This window comes from Malaya genurostris, chromosome 2 (genome assembly GCF_030247185.1).
Source record: "Malaya genurostris strain Urasoe2022 chromosome 2, Malgen_1.1, whole genome shotgun sequence".
Lineage (NCBI taxonomy): Eukaryota > Metazoa > Arthropoda > Insecta > Diptera > Culicidae > Malaya > Malaya genurostris.
This window is the reverse complement of record NC_080571.1, coordinates 214,098,799-214,118,671: the sequence shown is the minus strand read 5'-3', so window position 1 is coordinate 214,118,671 and position 19,873 is coordinate 214,098,799. Positions and strand designations below refer to the sequence as shown.

Genomic DNA, 19,873 nt, shown 5'->3' with positions numbered 1-19,873 from the left:
TAGAGCGAAGATGCAAAAAAATTCTTCCAAATTCGAATCATAACTGTTTACGAAATGGAACGGTTATGCTAGTTTATTCTCAAGCAAATTTTCTAGCTTTTGTTCAAGTTTAAAATAATTTGTTTTGAAGAAATTCTCTCATGATATTCATCAAAATATGAGTTATATGCGGAAAGTATCATTTAAAATTAAGACCAGTTTTTTATACCAATGCCGGTTTCAGAATTGAATCTATTTCAAGATAGCGTATGCTCACCTTTTCTTAAACACCGTTCTTAAATCGAATTGATCTCTCCATCCATTGCTCTGTAGCAAAAAGGCTCGAGATTTACAAACGATGCATTCTTGGGTCAGCCGAACAAAATGTTTGCATCTAATAACAACATTAATGCCGCCTGGAAGGAGCGAAACGACCGCCTTAAACCAGTCCACCCAGATGATTTTTCCGGTACTCGGTTTGCTGTAATAGTTTTTATCTGGATTTTGAATAGTAAAACACTTAAGCGGCTATTCCGAAGTCAGTCAGTTCAGTTTTGTAAGTGGCCGTTTACTCTCAGCACTTACTTCCTATATAAGAAAATTAATTTTTGTACGATTCTGAAGTAGTATTTCTAATTAAATTGGATGATTTGAAATTGTAAATCTTTTAGCAACTACCGCTTTTGAAAATAAATAATGACCATTTGTTAGCGCCCAAACCACCACATGAAATTTCCGGTATCGGAAAGTTTAGACTTCGAATGGTCAAGCATAAATTTAGTTTGGAGCATATTTGAAGGTGCTACAGCACTTAGAAAATTCTAGAACACCATTATTTGACACTCCACTGGTTTTTTGGACACTACCGCGACGAATCTCTGATACCAGGTTTCGCATTTGAAATTAACCTTTCTCCAACTTTGCTTACAATTCTTTGTATAAGCAATCATTACGCCAACGATTGAAAGTTCCCGCAAATGACGCAAATGAATAAGCTATCGATAACCGGAAATGTTCGAGAAATTAATCTTGAAGAAATTTGGTATTGCATCCTGCTTTTTCGAACAAAATCTATGCAAGTATTTGCAGAAAGATCATGCAGTCGCACTTGAATGGAAAACGTCTATTTTTCATTCATCTTTTTCATGCTACCTTGTGGTTAGTAAATAGTACGCATTTTTACATTTCACAGTAGACGAATCCTGGACGTAACCATTTAGATCACACAGCGCAATTTCCGTCTCACCACTTTTGACAATTGATTGTCACCATCCGACGTTGGTTTTCCGTCCGTAGTTTTCTGTTTACTTGAAACGACGCATCATGACACCGCCAGTGAGCAGATGTCTTTGGAATATAATGAAATCGAGTTCGTTATGCTTTCTGTATATCAACCGAACAACTGAATGAATTCCAATATACCGATATGTACGTTCAACATTTCCCCTGTATGAGACTCATTTCTTTTACAACTCAAACAAAAGGAAACAAAACCATCGGAAAGATGTAGCATTCATTTTACGGCTAACGAATATTACAATATTTATTCTTCACTCTATGATTCATGCGTCTTTCATGGGGCGAATTCGAGACGACATTCCGAACGAAATTCGAATTTGAAACATCGCTCTCTGGTAAGGTTATCGCGATATTGATCCTATCGTTTGAACATGTGTGGAGTGTCGTGATGTCTGGTCTCAGCTAATAAATTCCTTGGGTTCCAAATGATGTAGACTATCCAATGTCTCAGGTCGTGACATTGTTGCTGGTTGTGACATGAAACTTCTTTATCATTTCATTAAGATCATTAAAGTTTAAAATTTATTTTTTTATATTAGCCTCCTATCTTCTCCATGAGTTCATCCAATAGCCAGCTGTCTTACTTTAAAAGTGACGTCCTGATTCAAACAAACCTGAAATAGTTATAAGATCATGAACAATATATACAAAAATAAATGTTTTTTTCTTTGATATAATTTATAGTAACTAATTGTTTGATAAAAACAGTGGTTTTTAGTAGATTAACTTGTGAATACCGAAATACTTATATGATATTTAAGAAAACTAGCAGTAATATATATGTTTTGTTTAATACTAACCGTTGTAACTGTATTCGAAATAGATTAGGTTTAAAGTACTATATATGGTGGATGCTACGGCGAAGAAAAATTTATGTATATTGCCTTATGAAATAAACATGTTTAAGAAAAAACTACAAGGATCAGCCCCATGGGGTTGTTCGAGCTATTGATGTGGAACAAGACAACCAAAATTTCTAATGAACTACAATCAAACAGTTCAATCAATCGTCACATTTTTGAATCCGCAATTGCACGAGAGTCTGCTTAGATTGATCTTGATTAGGAACCAACACCTAATAACATTGTTTATTTTATAGCCGGCGAAATTACACCAATGTCCCAAGTGTATGCAATTATATCTTTGTATATACTTGCGATACGGATTTCAATATTTAAGCTTCTCTTCGCCAAGCTTGTGTTCAAGTTTTGTAAGCAAGCAGTTATTTGTATAGCATTAAGTTTCTTTACCATTCTACGATTTCAGTTAAAGAGATAAACTTTTTCTCATTATCAATCGAGTTCATCTTATATAAATTAGAAATTAATCTTAGGCACTCAAAATTTACCCTGGGTAGTTGTCAGTTTCTCACGCGAAACGATATAACATGGAATTTCATCCGAGCTTGCATGACACAAGATCAGAGCATACCTATTAAAGCTTCAAATCGTTTTATGGAACTTTTTGTCTTGCTGTCTAGCAACAACCTACCTCTAGCATGCTACACGTAGGACTGAAACGTTAGCTATAATTTCGCTTCTGTTTATAGATTCGCGTGCATTCAACAGCCTCGCTCTTGCGTCGATTGACCAATCAGATTGATGCTTTCCTTTTGATATATCGCTTACTCCTTCAAAACTGTCGTCTATGGCAGGGAAATCTGATATGCCGGAGATGTTTAGCAGACAAAATAGGACACTGTTCGCTACTAATCAAAATTTCAATCATTTATGATTGAAATACGTGGCTTGATACATTCAAATTGATTCATAGAAACATTTCCAAACAAATAATGAAATAATATTAATAATTGATACACAATATACTGAGCTGTAAGTGCTTAAAACCTGACCACATTTTTACGTGTATTTTTCCTTGAGTTTCTGATTTGCACCCCTATATAGAAAATAAAGATGTGTCCCACATCAAAAAATGACTTTTTTGTATCAAGGCTGGTTCGCAACAAAATCTGAACACCCTGATTTACTGTGGTATTCATGAAAAAGCTGCGTGTTGAGAAGAAACAGAAAAAATTGTTCGAGCTTAAAGCATAGCCAAAATAATCGAATTAGTTTTGAGCCAACATTAAAAGAATTTTTTTCATTTTTTTGCAGCGTCAGTCAAAATGAGAGTTTAAAATTTCAAATTCTTCCTGTAGTTCCTGCATACCTTTTATTTGGCATACCTTCTGTTTGTTAAAAACGATTAATCCATCTCGGTGAAAAGTGAATTAGTTCCGGTTTGAAGATCCTGACCACAATTTCTGGTATTTCCGGAACCGCGTGCGGGACCGGTATAGCCGAAATCGGTTCAGAACTAGCAAAAAATTTACATGGAACAGTATTGATTTCAATTTCGGAGGTTTTTTCTAAGGCGGGTGAAGGATGTGTGAATACAAATAAAACTGACATGCTTTTTAAATAATCGTTCGTATTAGTAGAGTGTGTGAATTTTGCAACTCTTATTGCTTTGCTTCCCAAATTATAACTGTGCATCGATACTGAAGCATTGCATATCGACGAAAAACATATTCTGCAATACAATTATATAGTTTTTGTGTGGATTTACATACTCAGTGGAAGAAAATTTCGCATTATCGACATTTCTTTATGTTTCGTCTTAGACTCGTCATTGCAGAGCAGTTCAAATTGAACTGCTTAATGCTAAACTCAGCAGTTCAAGTTGAACCGCTAAGCAAGCGTAAAGTTAACGTTATTTGCGAAAAACTTTCTTTCTAATGCGCCGAAGCCCAATTTGCTATTTATCCAAAAACTCCTATATTACCAAAAACTGTAGTCAGCCTTTACGCCTATGCGTCTTCCGTCGGGACGTCAGATTAGACAAAAAAACTTAAAAACCTGTTACACTGATGATAAATACATAAAGTATTTGAAATACGTATCTGTGATGTTACGTTTAGAATTAAATGATGTTAAAATATTATTCTAGAGGAAAAAGTGTTTCGCAAGTAGCGTTAACTTTACGTCGGCATAGTGGTTCAAATTGCACTGCTGAGTTTTGCATTAAGCAGTTCTAAGACTTCATGACATGAAATTCATTGAAATAAAAAAAAGTACTAATAGCAACCGCCGCGACTTGAACCGATAATAATTGGATCGCAAGTACGTCTGTTAATCGACTGAGCCACAGAAGCATGCATCTGCTTGGCTGGTAAAAGTTGCATTTAAATTCATACAGTCGTACCTGCTAGCAGTTACAGTTGATTGTTACAGCCGAAACCAATAAAATTCAAGCTCATCTAACATTAAGTCATTACAAATAAAATCATCCGTCATTAGACAAATTAGGTCTTTATGAATTACATCGTATGAAGGATTAAGTCACTTGTAAAATTCAAATTTTTTGGAGTGTATTCCATGTAACTATTGATGTACATGTCGTGTAAATTTCATTATTTCTTTCTGTGTAGAACTGAAACTAAACTAAACTTAAATTCCGAGCCTTAATCAAGGAACTGAATTCTTATTCAACATCTAGCTTCTGAATCCATGTTCCGAATTTAAATCCAGCATGCAGGTTCTGAATTCAGGAAATACATTCTGAAATTCTGGACTTGAACTCAGGAATTAAATTATGGTTCAGAAGTTAGCTCTAAAAGTCAGGTTCGGAGTTCAGATCTAACATTTAGTTCAAGAATTCAGATCTAAAATTAACAACCTAATATCTGAACCTGAAGTCTGAATCTAAATACTAAACCTGAAATTGAGTACATGCAAATAGACGATGCAACAGCTGGATAATTGCGGGACGTATTTAATTTCGAGTTGCCTCATATAGCGAAGGATATGATTATTACAGCCTTGAATAAACTAAAGTTATCATTTGCTAATGGCCCTGATGGAATTCCTTCGTCTGTGCTTAAGCGCTGTTCTATCGCCTTTTGTTACTCGTTGAGTTTTCTATGTGTTGAACGTCGTCCCTTCTATTTCCGGTTCACAAACAAAGGCCAAAAGTGCAAAGTTGCTTAAGCTTGTTTAAATCAGTTCACCCTTCCTTGAGAAAATTGATCGGTAAAAACAACGCGTTGTGTCCGTTACGTGACTTATATTATCATATCTCCGGAACCAGAAGTCACAGCCATTTGATCTTCAAACTAAAACAATGGCCCAATAGTAGCTTTCAAACGAGTCTAAGTTTGTTAAAATCGGTTCAGTCATCACTGAGAAAATTGAGCACGACAAATAAAGGTTGAAAGGTGCACACACACATACTTTTTGCCATTTCGTCGAGCTGAAATAAAGGGTATGTAACACTATGGGTCTCCGAGGCTCCATTCGAAAATCGGTTTGTCTAGCAATTCTATTACCATTCTATAGAGAAAGGCAAAACCAATCATAAAGCGCAGACTAACGCTACGCCAATTCAAACGTTGCGCCTGCTGTGTGTTCGAGGCATGCCAAATGCTGCGCTCTTGTTACTGCTATAAATCAAATTCATTCTAAATAGCGTTTGACTAGATTTAATCTAAATACACCCAAACCTCCGTTTACGTAAACTTTTTTTACGTTTCCTCTTTTTACGTAACTCTTTTTACGACAAAAATTCCAAATAACGTTTTCTTCTTCTACGTTGAAAATTCCAAATAACGTAAACTTTTTTTACGAACCTACTTCGTAAAAAGAGATTTTTGCATACAAAGAAAATCGTTTCCGGCTCATTTATATTCCATGTAAAGTATTACAATATGGGTATTTTCGGAACGGGATTGATGAGTAGATGTCGAAAAACGATGTTTGAGGTGGTTCTGAATTCCAAGATGGCGACTTCCGGTTTTTTTGATATTGCTTTAAAACCCTTATAATATGGGTATTTTTGGAGCTGGTTTAGTGCATATTGCGTAGAAAATAATGTTTGAATATTACTTGATTGCTGATCGTATCCTATATAGTATTAGTATTTTCGAAATGGGAAGAGTCGCTTACAACAAACTTTGTTGTGCCTCTAAAAATCACGTGATATACTGTGAGTCCAAGTGTTCCACTCCAGCTGCTTGCAAAAGTGAGCCTGTGTTTGCCACAACCTGTGCAACTTCATGAAAACGGAAGTGTCAATAGTAACTTGATGAATGTTTAATGTTTATGTAATGTAAAATTATATTGGCTATATTTTGCAAAAATTATTTAATTTAATTCTCAATTTATTCAGTAACTAAGGTTAAACCGGAAGTCGCCTTCCTGGAATTCAGAACCACCTCAAACATCATTTTCCGACATCTACTCATCAAACCCGTTCCGAAAATACCCATATTGTAAGGGTTTTCAAGGAATATCAATACACTGGATGTCGCCATCTTGGAAATTGATGCTGCTTAGAACATCCTTTTACTGTAAATACTAATCTAATAATACATATACATAAGGAAAACTTTTTTTACGTTGAAAATTCCAAATAACGTAAACTTTTTTCACGTCATAATTCGATTTACGTAGTCCCGATTATTACGTAAATGGAGGTTTGGGTGTAGTGCAGTGTAACCAAACAGCCTTTCATCACTATAATCATTATTTGGAATGTGGAAAAAATATTGTTGTTCATATTGAACATCCTACGTGCGTCGAAAAAATTTGGCAGTCAATTTTTCTCAGTTGCGAATTTATTCAGTGAAAATAAGTTCAAGGGGTAAAGGGTAATGTATGCTAGGTGCACATAACCAATTTCACTAGTTTATGTGGAACCGTCAGGTTGGAGTTAGCAGTTCAACATAAACTGCTACGCACGGATGAGTCTAAGACGAATCGTTAATTTAGATATTCAGTAAAGATTTTTCTATTCATGAAAACTTAGGTGTCGAACTGAAGCATAGTGGAAATTCAGCATCAAAATAATATCTCTTTCGATTATCTCTATTAGCAACATTGTGAGTAAAAATTCGTCATCAAGTTTGGCTGACACAAGAAATCACTTGAAAACTTCGAGGTTCGGAATTTTGTGGATGCTTGTTTCATGATTGAGAATTTCGGAAGTTGATCACGGAATTCTCTTATTATATATTCGGAGTAAAGTTGGATGTTCAATTTCGGAGACTTCCATGAATCGTTGAGGAGTGACTCAAGGTAGTATCCTTGGTCCGTTACTGTTCTCTATTTTCATTGATGATGTATCAACGTTGTTATCGTCTGAATATCGTTTATTCTATGCTGGCGACACTAAACTTTTCAAAATTATTAAAAGTCTCTTATATTGCCTGGAGTTGCAAAACATGCTCTAGCTACATTCGCAATGAAATTGCTTTTTGGTGCTGTTGACGCATTACATTACGAACGTCTGAATGTGTATGTCCGCGAAAGATTTCTTCGACAGCGTAATATCATACTCCTTGAAACTCAATACACAGTATACGGACATCATGAGCCATATGCCGAGAGTTCAACGAGTTTGTTGAATTTTTTATTTTAATTTGTCGTTCAATTTGTTTTATCAAAAACTACATGACCTTCTTCGAGTTGTGTTCCGTGATAATTAAGCCTAAGTAGAATAATTTTTAGTTCTTATTCATTAAGACACCTACTGTCAGATGGATTATACAGCATCAAATAAACAAACAAATGTCGAATTGATTTTTACATTCATCCTAATTGAATGGTTTGTCATACCGAAAACGTACACAAAGTTTCATCCAGATCGGAGTCAATCTGATTACCTGCTACTCATTTCTGGAATTACTCAATAAATATCATATACTTATTTGATTGTTTTTTTTTTATGCGCAGTAAACGACTTTTTGAATGATTACAACTTTGTTTTTCTGACAGCTACATCAACACTTAATTTAGTTTTCAACGAGGTTATGAAATTTCACTTCTTTGCTTAGATTGTAACAAAATTCACGCAAAAAATACTGCTAACATAAATTGCTGACATTAACACCCTTCCTCAATGTTAACTTGGAACATGCGACAGCAGCAACCTCCCCCCACCCCATTCATGTGGCCTGCTCATTACATCGACTCTACAAGAGAGTAAATTAATCCCGACAAATTTGAAGCCCATGATGTTTAGTTGATGAATGGGCAGCATTTGTCGTGCCAAGCTAAAAGCAGTTACTTTTGCAACTGCGCTCGTAAATGCGATAGCAAGGACAAACGAGTGCCCATTTCGTTAGCAGATGAGCCTGAGCTCGGAATCTTCGCGTTTATATGGCATGTCGCGTTGATTGTCGCAGTGTTTTTGGCGTTGTTGCTTGCTAGAACGGCACTGCGGAAATGTCACGACGGAAACGGAAATAGACGGAAAAAATTGTTTTCGGAATCGCTTAGTCTGCTCGTTTCCCGTTCATTTTTCGTGCTCGATACGTTTGTGGAATTGTAGGAAGAACGAGTGTTTCGTATATGGGATTATAAACACAGTTACAGACATTGCTAGCTCATTAGATTCAGAATGTGGCATTAATTTTGAGATATTGACCTTGAAACTACAGAATCATATGGTAATTCTATCAACAACCACCCGACCTACAGTCAACGGATCGCAAAAAAATTGAAGCCAATACCTTCGCTCTGATCCTAGGAGAAAAACTGCCATCGACGCAAAAATAGATGCTAATGAATCAATTTTGATCTTATCCTTTTAGTCAATGCATAAAGCAGAGATAATACATCTCATTTAAATGATATAGATGTATGAGATGAATGCTGGAGATGAAATGATTAACTTTGTGAAAAATCACATACAAGTTAATTGGTACAGGCTCCTTTACCTTGAGGGAATTACCCGACCAAGAAGAAAATTGACTGATGAATGTTATTTTGTATATGAACAAATTTCGTAGCTGTTGATTCTCATTTGTTCGTCAGTATTCGCAAGATATATGGGGCGTCATGCACAAATTACGTCATGCTTTAAGGAGAGTGAAGAGGTTTCGAATATTGTGACAAATTGTGTCGAAAGGGGATGGGGGATTTAGTAAAACGTTATGTCATGGAAGTTTTATTTTGACTACTAGTGTTTTCAACTCGAACTTTTGGCTTCCATTTGTGACATAGTATTCGAAAATGGTGCTAACGTATGAAAAAAAAATTCTCGATAAAAAACGTTAAGCTGAGGGAATGCCCCCGGGTTGGCTGGTCAAAGAAGAACCTTGAAAAACGATATCAATGACAATTGTTTCATAACAATAATCTACAAACACCGAAATAACAAGTTATTCACAATAGGGGTTTGATTTACATATGACATATAACTTTCTATATGAGAAAGGCAAAAATACAAAAATAAGCAATATAAAATACCAATATCAATTTATTACGCATTGTCATTTATTATGTGCGTCTATCTAAATAATTTGAAAGCTAAATGCTAGGAATATCTGTTTGTTTGTCTTCATTGTTTCAACAGCGGAATCATATCATTGATTCGTTCAATAATTTCATTTGTTTAACTCATGCTCACCAATATTATTCATCTAACTGATTACATGGCACTCATTGCATCTAGTACTGGTAAACGAAATCAAAACTTCTGCTCCTGCTTACGTTATGGCTGGAAAAGTATATCGACATAGCTAGTCCTATGCATTCCGCCATTATTTTTTTTGTTTCAATTATAGAGGTTTTAACCTTAAGGTCATTGACCTCTTCGGGCCAGAAAAGCTTTCTGACCCTATGTGCGGGGTTGGGGATCGAACCCAGGTACCCATCACGTCATTCCCGTCCTCAGCGCCATTATTTCATTTAGCAAGCAATAATTTTGATACCCAATTAAGCCCATGGCTCGAAACGAAGAATCACATGGATCAAGTATGCATATGAAATCTCCACACAAAACAACTCGTTGCGGGCCAAGCAATTTTTCCAACGATCTAGTATTCTTTCCTTCGACGGTCAAATACTTATGCAACTCGTTATGCGCTAAATACCTATAGATGATCTAGCAAGCATAGGCGCCTTTTGTCGTGAATACGACTTACTTTACTATGGGGCGCCTTTTCAAAATTAGCCATATGGAAGAATGGGCACATATCTTCAACTGACTGCGTATAAAAGGGGAACCGTGGTCGAAAATCGATCATTTCTTCTTGTGCCTTGAATGGAATCAGACTTCGGGGCGAGAAGACGTATTCAAACAGCGGAATCGGAGAGTGCACCTTCTGCGTGGTTAAAAACCTCAAACACTCAGGTCGTAGTTCTCATTTGCCTTCCGGTCGCCAAGGCGAGAAGACGCATTAAACCAGTTTCGCATCATTTGGCACTGCGAGCGGATGTCTGCGTACAAACCAAAGCTTGTTTCAACTCAAACAAGAGCGATTGCATCATGCAACAGAGCTTCTGGTCGTTTGCATTGGAGAGAAAGAAAACGAAAAGTGGACAACATTATATAAAATCAGCCGTTCAAATGGCTCTAAATGTTATCTAAAGAACTAATAAGATTACTTCTTTGCAAATCGAAGGTAAAAATCATCAGTTTAGTGAAAATCCAAAATAATTTGATTTACTTCGTGCACTTTTCGCTGTCCGAAAATCGAGAAAAATGTTCCGAACTGTGCTAAATAACCACAATTTGGTCCTTCTAAAAGGCAGAAATGAATCTTGTACAGCATCTTAATAGTTTCTTCCAATGAAATATGCAAATCCGAAATGAGATAATCGACGTCAAAAAACGTGTCAGTTTTGTTCGTATTCACGGCACTTAGTTATGTCTCTGACATTACACACCCTACTTTTTCAACGGAAAATTCCTTTTTCCATACAAAAAATACTTTATGGATTTTTCGCACATTTCCGGGCCTCGATTAAAAAGTCAGTTTTCACAGTGATTGCATTGCCTTTCTATATGAGAACGGCAAAAAAATGAATTTTCACTAAAGTGGAAGAGGGGGAGAAGAGTAGGTTGTTATGAATGTGACCCCTTTGAGGTGAATCCACATTCGTACGTTACTGGAATCCAAGAAATAAGGTTTCAATATTTGACACGCTGCAGATTAAAATACATAAAGCAAAAATTAGATTATACACACTTAAAAAAAACCCTGTGATTTTTCATCTTATTAGATGCATTAATATTGTGTCTAAGACTCCAGGACATGAAATCCATTGAAATAAAAAAAGAATACTGATAGCAACCCACCGCGAATTGAACCGATAATCATTGGATCGCAAGTACGTCTGTTAATTGACTGAGTCATAGAAGCATGCATCTGCTTGGCTGGTAAAAGGTGCATTTAAATTTATACAGTCGAACCTGCTAGCAGAACGCAAGTTACAGTCGAAACCAGTAAAATTCAAGCTCATCTAACATTAAGTCATTACAAATAAAATTTTCCGTCATTTGACAAATTAGGTCTTTATGAATTAAATCGTATGAGGGATTAGGTCACCTGTAAAATTCAATTTTTTTAGAGTGTACACACCTTAAAAAGAGTGTGAATTTACGGCTTATAAGACCGACTTATACGAGTGTCAAAAATGACTAATTTTTACAGCAGATCTAGCATATATTTATTTATTGCATTCTGACATATTTTGAAGTGCTGAATCACGAAAATTTACACATCTGTTTAAAGGGCGAGGAGTGTTTGAAACATATTTAAATTAATCTTGTAATTGAATTTTGTAATTTGTATTCACAAATTTCAATGTAAATTTCAATTTTTTTTTTTGCTGTGTTGCCATCCCATTTATTTCCGATGATTTTAAACTAATGTGCAACCCAATTAACTACTAAACAGAAAATGTAACAAGAGAAAGTAACCAAAAATTTACTTAACTATTTATGACTAACTATTTTTAGATATTTGTTGGTCTATGTTTCAAGCTCGTTTTCGAAAATTCGGTTTGATCGTTGTAGAACGATGAATCAATAATTTGGCAATCAGAGCAAATGACAAGAAAAACTATTGGTTTCATTCGATCGAGATGAAATTCAGAAACTTTATATAGGACCAGAAGGACATTCATTTGAATTAAAGTTTGTAGGAATCGGTTCAACCATCTCTGAGAAAAGTGAGTAAGTAATTTGAAATTGGAATTTTTACACTAATCACCCTGTAGTTCCGGACCCGGACGTCGAATTCAAACTGTATTCAGGAATTTTCTATGATATAAGATATATAAGATCACTCACAGAAATCTAACTTTGTGAAAATCGGCTGTCATCTCCAAGAAAAGTTAGTATACATGCTTTGATTTTTTGGAATATTTTATCCTACACAGAAAGAACTAATGAAAAAATTGAAATTTCAATTAATAGAAATGTATATTTCAATTAACGCTTAGTTTTGCTATCGCGAATTGCTAATTTGTATAATTCCGGAACCGGAAGTCAGCTACGAACAAAATCAGGAATTTTTTATTTAACTGCAAGACCTATTATTTAAATCTAAGTTTACGAAAGGCGGTACAGCCATCTCACCCATCTCTCCTCCGGGCCTTAGTTCAAAAGTCGGTTTTCACAGTGATTCCATAATCTTTTTCTATATGAAAAAGGCAAAAACTGCACTTGATTTTCTCAAAAATTGCTCAACCCATTTTCTCTAGCTTAGGTCCAAATGAAAGTTCTTGCAATCCCATATAACCCGGGTACGACCTCCGGTTCGGGAACTACAGGCTGATAAGTATAACAATTCAAGAGCTTTTTTTATACACGACACTGAAAAATCGAGCAAATACATTGATTCTTGATCAACCGGATCTTCGTTTCTTCGTTCCTATTAGGATAACAGAGGTATTTTGGCCACTTCATATATTTTGGCCCACCTAGCAAACTAGGTATATCAATTTCATCGGATTTTATCGATGTTGAGTAACCAGTGTTGCATCAATTTGAAGCTAATCATCATATTTTTACAAAGTGGGCCAGTACCTCTGTTACCCTATGCTCCCATAAGTAAGTGTAGAATTTCGTTCGGATTCTACTTCTGGTTCTGGAAATACAGGGTTCAGTGTGTATGAAATTGTAACCCGTCATTAAGAGCGATAGTGCAAAAACAGAAAAAAATACTCTAAATTGGGCTTAAAATTGTTTCATTATTTGCAGGTACATAGAAATAAATAATTAAATTTATACGACATGTAAATCAATGATATTATGAAAAAGGAACAGGTGAATAAAAAAATTTGATCGAAAACCATCATCGATGTAAAAGTAAATTGGAATGCCTTGATTTTTCAATGAATATCATAACATAATTCAATTTACGCTTAGTTTTACTTTTATAGTATATTGAAAAATAAAGACCTGAGAAGTAACTTTACCTTCAATTCCCTGCTCCAAATAGACGCATTAAAATAGATGTAAATATTTTTATCTGTGTAGTGTTACTGGTTGTTGGACAAACGAATCGATTTTGGCTATGCAAGTAAACGGTTCCGGAAGTCCCAGAAATACTGGTAAAAAAATCAAAAACGGAGCTCTTTACAGTTTTTTTTAGAGGCGGTCGAGTAGATTTTTACAAGTTTAGGCTCAAATGAAAAAGGTCGTGGTATCATAAACTGCTATTGAATTTGGATGCGACTTCCGGTTCCGAAACAACAAGGTTAAGTGTGCTTAAAATTTATACCGTGATTTAGAGTGAAAATGAAAACGAAAACTAAGAATTCCTATGAATATGGCTCAAAACTTTGTTTTGTTCTTATGCAACATTCAAATAAAAGTTATTCGAAGAATTCCTTAGTAATATTCATGACAACATGAGTTATATGGTAAAGGCATCATTTCACCATTGGGTGGATTAAAACAAGATTTCCATTTAATTTTACCAACCCGATTAATCCCAACAGATTATCAAAGTACGGTTTATCGTTTACTTCACTTTTATATCTCCGGAACCGGGAGAGTCAGCCTTTTGATCTTCGAGCTTGATTTCTTGAAGTGAACTATTTTGTCACCAATGCTAATTTTGGTGATAAATTAACCTAGTTTCCAAATTTGCCGATTGCATTCTAAGTTTAAACAAAGCATGCAAACGGAATTTCCGGGTGAAAGTTATATACAATCAAATGAATTTTCATCTAACCAAATCAAAGCGATATTCAATTTCCCGCCGGGAGCGTTTCCTCGTAGTAATGTGATTGATTGATGAGTTTTTTCTTCTCCTTTCCATGGATCGATTTCAGGACAACGAAGGCACTTTCTCCACTCCACTACGAAAAGGAAACCACAGGTTGGTAAAGCACAGCAGCAGTACCGGGAAGAAAGGAAAACGACGAATTTCAATTAAATAGCATCAAACGTCCAACGGATACAACAATCGAACCAGAGGAACAAAAAAATGCAGCATCCGTTTCCATCAGTCGAACAGTGCAAAACCAATTAGACAGAGTGAAAAATGCAGAGCGCAATCATCAGCGGTCTGTTTTTGCTGGCGAATCTTCATTTCAATCATCATAAAGCGAACGGTAAGTTGATACAGTACAGAGAAAATGCATTTTTTTCACCGAATTCTGGCCAATTACCGATTCAAGGGGTGGTGATTCGATTATGTTGAATTGCTGGTTTGGTTTCGATAGACAGCGGAACAGAGCATGTGACATTCGGTCATAAGTTTAATATCAAATAGTGTCATAGATTGGTCACATATGATCGTCAATTTCATCTACATTACACTTGTATTCTTTGATATTGATAGGATTAGAGGTGTGATGAGCACTCAAAAAAATTGCATGATTACTTCCGCTAGCAGTGCTCTAAACATCTACGGTTGCCACCTCGGATGCATCTTCCGCCCGGCACCGATTTTATTTAGAAAGAAATAATGTCGCAATTAAAATGAGTTGATTCTACTACGCTATGCGTACTTTGTTACGAGTATGGGATTTAACTAAGCAAATAATTACCGGAATGTGATCGATGCCTTGGTAGAGGCACATTATATTGTCAACAATGATTATGCTGAATAACCGATTAGTGAGACTTGTGGCATTCCCAAGTAGCACAAGTTATTACATTACTGGTCACAATGTTTGCCATTTGCATGATTGCATTGCCGAGACCGTTAGTAGATATATTCTTTCTAGTACACAGTAATAAATAATGCAACATACAGTACATGTAAATTGATAGTAATATGGAGTAGACATCAGATAAATCGAAAGTTTGATTGAAAACCATCATCGATACAAAACTAAATAATATTGTAGTTACTTTTAAATAAATAGAACTGCATAATTCAATTAACGTTCATTTTTGCGTTCACATTTAATCACAGAGAACAGACATCCAATTTATGTGAGAATTTTAACGGTTGTTTTAAAAAGTCGCAATTCTCTTGTAGAGGCGCTTCGAGCACCCCAGTAATCTCTCATGGGCTCTTGTGTTCGAGCTGTTATATAATGGTTATTTATGCGTGCAAAGCCGTGCGCAACGGTGAGTTTCAACGGATTTTTAATTGTATGTTTTACACAGCTTTTTTGAAAAAGTTTACACTGGATTGGATGTCTGCTCTCTGTGATTCAATTGGAATTTACACAATTCTGCAGTGACTTCATGTTTATTGTGTGTAAAGTTTGATTGACACAAATATAGATTTTCCTTCCATAAATCACACTCCCATTACTTTCGCCAGCTATTTTCAACAGAAGTTTTCGAAGGTTTTACACTGATATCAGTCCCATATCGATCTTCGCCAATTTTGAGTTAGCTTTAGGAATAAAATCTATCCTCAAAATACTTTCAGAAATTGTAATAAAAGTTGAGGGTTTGTTCAGCAAAATGTGAAAAAATATCAACTCATGTCTGTCCCATATACAAAATACCCGCATATCAGTCCCATTAAGTAAAAATATTAATAATTTCATATGTTGTGATATTGGAATAGAAAAATTATGGTATTTTAACAAAAGTATAAAAATACAATAAATCAAAAAAAAGATTTTGATCGTCTTTTTCTCAACATGCCGATTTCCCATATGGGACTGATATGCAAGTATGGGCATTCTATACTGCCCATACTATACTGCCCCCATAGGTATTAAAATTGCTGGAAAACCCAACTTTCGAACGAAGCCTCGGAGACCCATGTTATATATCATCCGAACCAGCTCGACGAGATCGCAAATGTAAAATAAAGACAAATGAAAGATGATAGCGTTAAGTCCCGTTTTGTTAACCTACAATTCTATATAAAATGTTCAAAACGACGTATGTAACAATAAGAGATTCTCTTTGTTTACTTTCTCTTTCGACTATTGCGAAATATTCCTGCTTTTTTCGGTAATTTCTCCAGAGCAGATCAAAAGATGATAGCTTTAGTTATTATTATCGGTAAATGATTGGAGAGAAGGATTGCTAAGAGTGCCGCAATAATCAAAAGAGAAAGTAAACAAAGAGAATCTCTCATTGTCACATACGTCGTTTTGAACATTTTATACAGAATTGTACTTCTTGAATGAAGATTGATTCTTGTACTCTTGAATAAAGACTGAATTATGACCCTCAGAACGGAGTTCTCAAGAAAACTTTTGACTATTAGCTAGTGAGCATCAAAGCAATTTCTTAGGTATTTTACATTTATTAATTGAGAATGAAAAAATATCTAATGCGGTTACGCCATCGCTCGTTCGGACCTAACTAAAGCAAAGAAACCTAGCTTTGAGTAAAGCAGGCAAACGAGGCGGCTGCAGGTTTGTAAACAAAAGGCCGGCGCTCCCGACGGCGGGTCGGCGGCCGACTCAGCGAAATGACAATTTAAACGTGTATAGCAAAAGCATTGAAGTATTTCAATAGTACACTATTGAAAATCCTGTCTCATTTGACCCATGTCAACACCAGCCAATCAGAACGCGTTCTGAGGAAGAAAACAAAATATCTCCTGCTGTACAAATCGTTCGCTATTTTTATAGCCGTTAGGACCGCCCATTAGTGAAAAAGCTACAAACGAAATCACGTAAAAAGAAACCTCTCAACAAAAATTGAATCAGTTTGGATTCTATCGCCACTGCGAGCAGATGTGTTTTGTGTCGTCTGCACAGCTAGTTTCGCTTTCGACAAGAGCGATTACGTCACAGCTGCCAGTTATTAACATTGGGAAAAAAACAACGGTGGAGAGCATTACACAATATCAGTTGTTCTAATGGCTCTAAAAGTTTTCTAAAGAACTATTAGGATTTTTTTTTTTTTTATTCAAGAATATAATGTTTAAGGCACACTGCTTAAGCTCTAAGATGCCAAGGGCTTTTACTAATTTTAATTTACGACTAACTTAAAACTAGGGTTGTATCATTGAGTAATGTCATATTTGGGTCGCAATGGTTGACTTTGGCAGATCCAGCCTTCAGCTGGTGATCGGCAGTGGCCGGTGAATTGAATATTTCATGAGAGTCTTCCATATGGCGTTGGTGAATGTTCATGTTGGCCGCATTCTTCGGTCCGTGTGGGTCCGCGGGAAACACCCCCAGGTTACGAATACCCGGCGGGTGGCCCGCATGCTGTTGGTAAGTTTCCGTGGGCGATGATGGTGTTGTTACAGAAAAAAATGAGAAAAAAAAATAGCGAATTAAATATTGCGGAAAACGGAGTAAAAAGGGGATATGGGAATGAATTGACTAAAACGACAGAGATATAATTAGTTGACATCGAGATGGTGAAGAGACGGGGAGGGGGGAAGCGAAAAGGTTAGTGACAGCACAAAGATCTTGTTAGTTCCGATGAAGATGGTGGACAGATGAGGAATCGGGATAATCGGCGGAAGTTAGTGTCGAACCTGCAGGTGAAGATTATTCTTAGCCACAGTTGAAACAACGTCGATAAATAGGAGGAACTTTCTAAGCCAGATGTAACAGATTACACTTGTATATTAATGTGTTTGAGAAACTCGTATATCAGAAGCATATATGAGCTATCCCGACTCGCCAACACATCCCGAACCGGAACTTCAGGCGGTCTACCTCGGGCCCTGAGGGATTCCAGTAGCTTCGACCTGGCGTCGCGATACTCTACGCACGACCACACGACATGCTCGATGTCCTGATAACCGTCGCCACAGGTGCAGAGCCCGTTCTCCACGATCCCGATACGCCGGAGATGTGCGTTGAATGTATAGTGATTTGACATGAGCCGAGACATAACGCGAATGAAATCACGACTCACGTTCATCCCCTTGAACCACGGTTTCGTTGATACCTTAGGAATAATGGAGTGTAGCCATCGTCCCAGTTCGTCATTCGTCCATGAAGTTTGCCAACTTTCGAGAGTTTTCTGACGAGAAATACTGAAAAATTCATTGAAGCAGATTGGTCTTTCATAAATATCACCTTCTAATGCGCCCACCTTAGCCAATGAGTCTGCCTTTTCATTTCCCGGAATGGAACAATGCGAAGGGACCCAGACTAACGATATTGAATAAGACCGTTCAGATAAAGTTCTCAAGTGTTCCCGTATTTTCCCCAGAAAATAAGGGGGGTACTTTCCTGGCTTCATTGCCCGGAGAGCTTCTATTGAGCTTAGACTGTCCGTGACAATGAAGTAATGGTCTTTGGGCGAGGTTTCAATGATCTCGAGGGTGTACTGAATAGCAGCTAATTCTGCGACGTAAACTGAAGCCGGATCACTGAGTTTGTACGAAGCGGTGATGTTTTGATTGAAGATACCGAAGCCTGTGGACTCGTTGATGTTTGATCCGTCAGTGTAAAACACCTTTTCACAGTTGACTGTTCTAAATTTATTATAAAAAATATTTGGGGCCACTTGAGGGCGCACGTGATCCGGAATTCCACGAATCTCTTCTCTCGTGGAAGTATCGGAAAACACAGTAGAATCAGAAGTATCCAAGAAATGAGCACGGTTGGAAACAAACGAAGAAGGATTAATATTCTGAGCCATGTAATCAAAATACAAGGACATAAAACGGGTTTGAGAATTGAGCTCAACTAACCTTTCGAAATTTTCAATCACCAGAGGATTCAAAATGTCGCATCGAATGAGTAAACGATATGAGAGATCCCAGAACCGGTTTTTCAATGGAAGAACGCCCGCCAGCACTTCGAGGCTCATCGTAAGAGTCGATTGCATGCAACCCAAGGCAATACGCAAACAACGATACTGAATTCTTTCCAGCTTGATGAAATGAGTGTTCGCCGCGGATCGGAAGCAAAAGCATCCGTATTCCATCACGGACAATATCGTTGTTTGGTACAGCCTGATCAGGTCTCCTGGATGGGCACCCCACCACGATCCGGTTATTGTACGAAGAAAGTTGATTCTTTGTTGGCATTTTCGTTTCATATACCTAATGTGACATCCCCATGTGCCTTTGGAGTCGAACCAGACCCCGAGATATTTAAAGGTGAAGACCTGAGCTATGTTTTCACCCCCTAGTTGAAGCTGTAGTTGTGCTGGTTCTCGCTTCCTTGAAAATACAACCAGCTCAGTTTTCTCCGTAGAGAACTCGATACCCATTTGAAGAGCCCATGTGGATAAGTTGGCAAGAGTATCTTGTAACGGCCCTTGCAGATCGCCAGCTTTGGGTCCTATAATAGACACAACGCTGTCATCGGCAAGTTGTCTTAGCGTGCAAGATGTGTTGATACATTTATCGATGTCGTTTACGTAAAAATTGTATAAAAGGGGGCTTAAGCATGAGCCCTGAGGAAGACCCATGTAACTGAATCGTATTGTCGACAAATCACCATGCGCGAAATGCATG

The 19,873-nt window shown here is 36.8% G+C and overlaps 1 protein-coding gene across 2 annotated transcripts in view; it reads left to right on the top strand.

Moving 5' to 3' along the window:
- LOC131427479 (zwei Ig domain protein zig-8-like) overlaps positions 1-19,873 on the top strand; it is a 189,129-nt gene that overhangs the window by 22,463 nt on the left and 146,793 nt on the right. For both annotated transcript variants that reach the window (XM_058590705.1, XM_058590706.1), the window contains exon 2: positions 14,349-14,630. In XM_058590705.1, coding sequence (XP_058446688.1) covers positions 14,561-14,630 — 70 coding nt within the window. In that variant the 5' untranslated portion in view covers positions 14,349-14,560. The remainder of the gene's footprint in view (positions 1-14,348; positions 14,631-19,873) is intronic.